We start from the raw sequence: 8,495 nt of genomic DNA, 5'->3' as shown, positions 1-8,495 counted from the left end.
ATTTAAACAAAAAAAATACTAACCTGTTATTTATTAATAAAACTTTTTAAATTTCGATTTTTATCCTCACCCTGACGTCATTCAAAGGTAAGGTAACAAAAGTTTAGGAGAATTGCAACTCGCCGTAAGTGGAAGGCCAATGTTGGTTTTGTCTCAGTTCCTGTTGTTACTTATTGGCGCCTAACAACCCTTAAAAAACGTTGCGTTTTTGGGACAAAATACGAACAAATAGGTTATGTTGTTAAAGATTTTATGTGATAATAAATAATAAAATATATAACGATCTGTCTGCAGAAATAGCTATCGACTGATCGAGCAAGGAAAATACTAAGTTAATTATAGTCGTCGCAATGGAATATGCATTTGAAGACGATTTAAACAAGGATATAGATTTACCTCCTGTCGATTATTTAAGTGAAGATAGCGACGAATTTTCACAAATCATGGACATACAATTAGAACAGGCAATTGACAAACCATGTATAAGTAGTGACGTTGTTGAAGTCACCGATAAAGGAGGTGCTGTTGGTTTTGTAGCTGTCGGAAGGTTACTAAATCAATCAAGAAATTTGCAAATAAACTCACCAAAATCAGAGATTTTAAGTTATTCTTATACCACTTCACCACCAATCGGTCAAGTAAGTCAAATCAATCCACACCGAAGTAAAAGTGAACAACGACACAAAAATCCTGACTCGCTAAAATTAAACAAAGCGTCATCTTCAAATTCATTAAAAACTGACAAACATCAACGCACAAGCGATAAATCAAAAACTATTCATTCTAGACATAATTCTGAACCATATCTGAATGAATATGAGCATATATCAGAAGCACATACAAGTACTACAAATCAAAATTGTAATTCTAATGAATTAAGAATACCTTCACATAGCACTCAGAGAAAAACACATACTAATACCCCACCGGTAAAATCGAAGCAAAAATCAAAATCAAAAGATAAAAAATTGGTGCATGAAAAATCAGACAAAAACTCTGCTGCTGGAGGTATGTTTTCTACTTTATTTTATTCTTGTAAAAAAAGTTAACAGTTTAATCGTCAGTAAATTTTTTTTTACTATTTATATTTTCTGTTGTTTAACTTGTATATGTGCTTTCTATATATATATATATAGGCCTATACTTTAAACATACTGATGCCTGCCTTGGTCATTAAACTTTCTCTTTAAATTTCGAACAAAAACTTGTCAAGGTTTGCCACGTCAACCGGCAGCGTGGTGTAGTGGTAAGAACACTTGCTACACCACACATGAGGTCGTGGGTTAAATATAACGGTACTAACTCCTGCTGAGCCAGCACTTAATCAGCAGCATAATTATCGGGCAATTGTAATCTATAATATCCCAAACTGCGACAGGCAACTCGAGACTGGGTCGGGGTAACTTTTGTTACTCTATGTTTAAGTCGTGCATTCAATATTTCCACATCGAGGATAAAGATATATACAAAAAAAAATGAACTAAAACAAATTAACTTATAGATTCCAACAGTTATAAAAGAAGCAGGCGCACAAGTAATACAGACGAAAGCAATCAAACCCTTATGGAAGTTCAACCTCAAATGTCTAACACTCAACCTCAAGTTGATAAAACTTGCCATCTTACTCACAAACCTTCGAATATAAATGCTTCTCCATTATGCAAGCAGTGTGGGCAGAGACATAGACTTACAGAGAACCATGAATATGATTATGTTGAGGTAAATGGCATCTTTTAAACTCTTTTGAAAATACATGTTAAATTTTGCTTTATACTTTTTATGGGCTGGTAATTCTAGGCCTATTTAAAAAAAGGATGTGTTAGTATATATATATTTTTTTTTTAATTGTAAAGGCAATAAAATTGTTAGAAAAGTAGCTGTTTAATTTTGGTTAGGTCATAAAATTGATAGCTCTTGCCAAATCAATTTAAATAAAAAAATTTTAATGAGATTTTTATATAAAATTGTTTTAAAAAAGGCTATATTAAACATACTGATAACAAACTTTAACTTTTTGTTTTGATTTTAGGAAATAGACGATGACTTACAATGCGATATTTGTTTGCAACCTTTTGTGGATCCATATGATACAAAATGTGGGCACACCTACTGTGCTTTGTGTTTGAAGAACTACATTCAATTAAAGAAAATGTGTCCCATTGATAGAAAAGAACTATCCCTCAAGTAAGTTAAGTTATGTATTGTTCTTACTGAATAAAATAATTATTTTATGTTATATTATATAACTAATGGTTAATATATAGTTTAACTGTAGGCCATACATTTGTTTAGACTTAGTTTAATTAGTGTTGTTTTAATTATGGTAATGCTTTTTATAAAAAATTTAATGTTTTAAGAACGCATTTGTAAACAAACTTAATATTTAGATATAATATAACCTTATTGTATAACATTGTATAACCATCAATTAAAACTGTTTGTTATTTTTGTTTATATATATATTAAGTCATTTCTTTTTTTAATTTTTAGTTCAACTGATTGCTGGCAATCTAGTTTGGTTATGAAAAAGTTGGTGAGCAAATTATCAGTTTATTGTCCTAACAATGAATTCTGTAAACTTGTTTTATCAAGATCTGACGTTAAAGGTCATTTGAAAGAAAGGTCAGATTAAAAAAAAGTTAATTAAAAAATTCTAACACAATTTTATATTAAAAAACAAAAAAAATTACTAAAAGTTTAAGTAAATTAATTTTTTTGTAAATTTTAAAATTAAATAAATTTAACATTTTTTACACAAAAATCTTTTTTTTTTTAGATGTCCTGGCACTGTTGTTAGATGTTCCAAATCAATGTTTGGTTGTTCTTATAAGGGACCCAGAAACAAACAAACAGAACATAACTCGCACTGTAAATATCAACATATGGACGGTAGGTTAACAAAATCAATAAATATTTAAAATATTTTAAATTCTGCCTGAAATTTTTAATAATAATAGACATAGGGGAGTGGAATAGAATGTAATTATAGACTGCAGCATAAATTATGCATTATTTTATAATGTTTATTTTACATTCGAAAATTTGTTTTTAAAAAAAAATGATGGAAATTTTTAAAATTAAATTTTAAATTGTCTACAAATGTAGTTGAAAGTATGCATTATTAATGATTTTTCTTACGAAGAAAAAGTTTTTTTTATATATATACTGCTTATCTACTTGTACGTGTGAAAAATTAAATTAGAATTTTCATAAAATTAGATCTAATAGGAGTTTAAAATACTGCTTTTGACATTTACAAATGATTTTTAAATTAAAATAGGAATAAAATACTCTATACTAAAATACTATAAACATTTTATGATCTTATTGTAAAACTAATTTTAAACTGACTTTACTTTTTATTATAGTAATAATTTTAAAATATAGTATATACGTACCTCTAAATATCAGTACTAAATTGTTTCTAAATTTTCTAGCTGTACAAATAATTTGTGTAAAGGTCATAAATAGCAATATCAACCAGGCTATAACCATTAAATACCTTTATGTTTATAACAGGTAACCCAATGGACAGCATGTATCCTGACTGCACGAAGCACACAGTTGAAATATTTAGACCAGAAGGGGTAGCAGAACTTGGTATAGCAATAGTTGGAGGCTACGATACCCCGTTAAGGAATGTCGTTATTCAAAATATAATTTCTCATAGTTTAGTAGCTGAAGATGGTAGAATAAAGCGAGGGGATATTATTATAGAGGTAATTTTGTCTTCGTATACATTTAAATAAAACTAAAGCTACATTTCGGAAATGTATAATTTGGAGAAAAAGGTATTCAAAAATTCGTAGGTGTATTTTTCGATTTTTTTTTTGACATAAACCATTGTATAGCTTATATATAAACTAATTTTTTTTAAATTTTTGTCGATTTTTTTGTGTTTAAATGTTTTAATTATTTATTGATTTTGCATAGGTACTACGCAAATAAAGAAGCTTTGTAAAATATGTTTTTTTAAGTATAAAATATTGTATTTTTTAGGTTAATGGTGAAGATTTTTACTGTATAAGTCATGTTGAAGCTAGAGCTATTCTTGCCCAGTGCTCTCACTTGATGAGGTTCACAGTTCTGCGAGAAAAAACTCCTTCATTGACTGATTACTCAGTTGTTAGAGATGAACAAATGTATTCGGAGAGGATTGCTGTTTGTTTGTTAAAACCTCCATCTGAACAACTAGGAATCAAGGTTTGTAAACTTGGCGTTTTACATTAAAATTTATGTTTTTAAATTCTAAACATAGAATTGTTATTTTTGAATTTTTTTCGATTTCATTTTTTTTACTTTTTACTTTGTCGGCAACACAAACTTAACGCATATAATTTAAAGCAAAAGGAATTTATTATGCGCTTGGTTAAGGCCATTTTAAACATATATAAAACCTATCTTACATTTTATGTTTAACTGTTTATTAATTCTAAAAAGATTTATTTTATGCATTACAATTTACATTAAAAAACAAGGCCACAAAAACACTTTCTATAAAATTATCGTTTATTTATTTGTCGTTACTTTTTCAGATCACTACATGCGAAGACGGGAGACCTGGTATTTATATTTTAGAACTTGTCGATGGCAAAGTAGCTCACGCAAGTGGAGAACTACAAGTTGGCGACCGAATATTGGAAATTGCTCACACCGATCTTTTTGATGGCACTCCAGAAATAGCAGCAAGGGTGATTCAAGTAAGTTTTTTGTAAGACTGAAGTGCTTGAAATTACTGTGAGTGTAGTAATGATGTTGTTCAGTTGATTGTTTTGTAAATTTTTATGGATTTGTTTCCTACTTGAGTTGAATAATCGACTGAATCACAAAATTAACTTTTGGTTATTTTGTTTGGTGTTGATTCAGTCTTTAAAGTTTTTATTGTATTTTATTATTATTTAAATACCTGTTTGATTAGTGTAATGAAAAATAAACTAATATCGTCTAAATTAAGGAAAGTATGCCTACTTGCTTTTAAATTATTTTTTTTTATTTATTTAAAATGTCTGTTTAGTGTAATAAAAAAGAAAATAATATTGTCTAAATTAAGAGCCTACTTGCTTTTAAATTTGTATGCTTTGTTTTATATTTGCTTTTCTATAGCAACGGTTTAGTGTTATCTTATTAAATTGAGATGGTCCTTTTTTGTAAAAAATTTAAATGTTGCAATTTTTGGGTAAATTTCTATTTTATATGTTGCACCATTCTAATTTTTATATAAATATTTTCATCTCCATTGTTTCACCTAATTTGTTTTTTGATGAATAATGTGAAACTTTAAAATTTTGCTGACGTAGACTAATTTGTTTCAGACTTCTGGTGAAAGAGTTGATATTGTGGTGAGTCGGCAAAAAATGAAACCTGTTGATATAATTAAGAATCCATATGCCACTGATAAAACTTTACCAAGGAACAAACAACAACAAAATGTAGGTTTCTTTATTTGTTAATCAAACTAATGTTTTATAAAACAATAGGTGTTGTTACTTTTTAAATGAATTCATTTTAGACTAAGCAATTTTTATTGGATGTGACTTGTTTAATTTCTATTAAATTTACTATTTTTCTGATGTTTTTTAGCTTTCTTATTTAATTTGTGTTTGTTATTTTATTAGATTTCAACTTCTAGTGCTCCAACGCCGGCTGTGAGGCTGGTTTCTCAAAAATCAATTTCACAACAAGTTAAAACTTCATTCAAAGAAAAGGTATTTAATTTTATTTAAATTTATAGCAAATATAATAATACCAGTATATAGCAGAAAATATTTTTTTTTCTTTTTTTTATAAAGGGATTTCCTTACTTAGCTTTTTAATTTTTTTACACAAAAAAATAATTTTGATTTTATTCAGATTATTTCAGTTTCTAAAGCTGCACAAGAAAGTCTTGGGATTGTGGTTGCAGGAGGGGCATCGGGAGCGAGAGGAGATCTTCCTGTCTTTGTGCAGGATGTTCAACCACTAGGGGTCCTCGGACGAGATAAACGACTGAAGCGCGGTGATCTTTTAATTGAAGTGAATGGAATTCATCTTACGGGATTGAGCCATGTTCAAGCTATTTCTGTGTTAAAAGATGCAGCTCAACATTGTAAAGATGTAGTGCTTGTTGGTAAGTTGATTATTTAATTTCAACCGGCAGCGTGGTTGTAGTGGTAAGAACGCTTGCTACACCACACATGAGGTCGTGGGTTCAATCCCTACTTATCTTATGCTGTAGCGCCCTTGAGTAAGGCGCTATAAACGGTATGAACTCCTGCTGAGCCAGTACTTAATCAGCAGCATAAATACCGGACAATTATAATTTATAATATCCCAAACTGCCACAGGCAACTCGAAACTTGGTCGGAGTAACTGATGATACTCTATGTTTAAGTAGCGCATTCGACTTTCCCACATCGAGGATAAAGATATATATATACTAAAAAAAAATGTGATTCAAAATTGTGTACTGAGAAAAATTCAAAATATATATAAAAAGCTAGTGTAAAAAGGAACAATGTTAGATTTTTATGGATATTCTCTTGTTGTAAAATTTTAATTTCGTACAAATTGTTTATATTTACAACGCAAAGTTGTTTTATTGTTTTTGTTTTTCTGTTGTTTTTAAAATTCTTTTTGTTTTTATTTCCTGTGTGTTGTTTTGTTTTGTACAATTGATAAATTTGCTCAACTAGTTCATATAAATATAAAATGCTTATAATATAACTTACTTCTTTTATACCTTTTTATGATTACTTATTTATTTTATCATATATAATTAGCCCTTAAATTTTTATTTTATTATTTTTTTAGCTGTTGAATTAAACTATGAAGGCAAAGATGAGGACTTTGCTTTATGGGAGGAGCTTAGCGGAGTCCTCCATGAGAGAGGAAGAAAAAAAGGAAGTGGAGGAAACTCCTGGGCATCTTGGACTCCCTCTTGGAGGATGTGGCTCGCTGTTCCTTCACCCTGCAGGATCGTGCATGAGGTTATGATCCGGAGGACTCAGCAGTGTGGGTTAGGGTTCAGTATCGTCGGAGGGAAAGTGGGAAATGATTTCTCTTCACTGGTGTTTGTAAAGTAAGCAACTTTTTAAATTAAATTAACTGCATTTGATAGTGTGGTATACAGGTCATGGCATCAGACTACAAGCCTTAAGGTTTTGAGTTCGAGCTGCACTAATTTCACACTTTTTACTCTTGAGCCCGGCGTTTACAGATAGCCAAACACGACCTTACAGCAAACCCTGGAATGACCATAAGGTTTTGGGTTTAAGCTGCACAATTTCACACTACTTGCCCAACTTTCTAACTGCACACCCTTTCCCAAGAAAAAATATAAAACCTATCATCCTAAGATGACATAAAAAAAAATTTTCTTTTAGATTCTACATTAAGAATAATTTTTTACATTTTAATTTAAAAAAAATAAAATTATATTTTAGATATATTGTGCCTGGTGGTCCAGCAGACTTACAAGCAGGTTTAAAATGTGGGGATGAAATAGTTGCCATCAACGGGAGAGATGCTGCTAAAATGCCCCATTCTACAGTTGTCCAGGCTTTAAAAAGTGCCCCAGCCCCAGTTGTGTTAACCATCATGTCATGGCCTGGCAGTCTACATTAGTATTTACCTTCTCTTATTCTTTTTTTGTAAATTTCAACCATTACTTATTTTATAAATGCTTTTTCTTGCTGTTTTTTTTGCTTATCTATTTCATAGCCTGTCGGTTCTATTTCTTGTGAATAATTTTTTTTTTATTTAATTTTTAATTTTTTTCCTGTTCTAATTCATTGCTTGTTTTTTTGTTTAACTATTTCAAAGGCACTTGTGCGGAAATCATGTCTGTTTTTTTTTTGCTACTTTCTTATCTTAATATTAATAAAGTTTTCTTTTTTTGAGATATTTTTTCATTGGCTATATATACTGTATTGTTGCAAGATCCACTTTATAAGGAAACTTTATAGAATCCCTGACCAAACTTTATAGAATCCCTGACCGTTTTTTTAATAAATATATTTCAAAATGCCGCTGCTTTTATTTTCTATTTCTAAATGCGCTAAGGTAAGTCTATGGCTAGTTTTATATAGATTTTGCACGCTTAACTATTCTCACATCAAAAACGCTGTCGATAACGAAATAATGATAACTTTATATTGTAAAATCTGTGTGCAATAATATTTGTAAATATAACCAGGCACAATTTTTGCTTTAAATTATGCGTATCACCTATTTTTTATCATTTTTTTATAGACCAAAGGTTTTTTCTTAAAATGTTTATATAATATAGAATACTGTAGTTCCAAAATCAATTCGCATATCTACATTTAATATCTAAAACAATTTTTTGCTGATGTCTTATGTACGTTATATTTTTTATTGTGATTTTGTAATACTAACAATTTGATGAAATGTTTTTATTTTTGGAAGCAATTATTTTGGGTGATTAGTTCAGTGTTAGATCGTTTAACTAACTTACAAATAAAATAATACACTTGTATATCGTTTAATTTGTATGT

The 8,495-nt window shown here is 29.4% G+C and overlaps 1 protein-coding gene across 1 annotated transcript; it reads left to right on the top strand.

The window, feature by feature from the left end:
* Nucleotides 1–143: 143 nt before the first annotated feature.
* On the top strand, nucleotides 144–8,390 carry LOC145751216 (ligand of Numb protein X 2-like). Its single transcript, XM_082567322.1, has 13 exons — nucleotides 144–1,008; nucleotides 1,502–1,719; nucleotides 2,030–2,184; nucleotides 2,491–2,622; nucleotides 2,777–2,889; nucleotides 3,520–3,719; nucleotides 4,000–4,203; nucleotides 4,536–4,700; nucleotides 5,313–5,429; nucleotides 5,616–5,705; nucleotides 5,851–6,106; nucleotides 6,790–7,057; nucleotides 7,422–8,390. Exons 1-13 carry the CDS (start codon nucleotides 351–353, stop codon nucleotides 7,600–7,602), a joined length of 2,757 nt encoding a protein of 918 aa, XP_082423448.1. The 5' UTR covers nucleotides 144–350; the 3' UTR covers nucleotides 7,603–8,390.
* Nucleotides 8,391–8,495: the final 105 nt, after the last annotated feature.

Source organism: Corella eumyota, chromosome 1 (assembly GCF_963082875.1).
Source record: "Corella eumyota chromosome 1, kaCorEumy4.1, whole genome shotgun sequence".
NCBI lineage: Eukaryota > Metazoa > Chordata > Ascidiacea > Phlebobranchia > Corellidae > Corella > Corella eumyota.
This window is presented reverse-complemented; position numbering and strand designations above follow the sequence as displayed.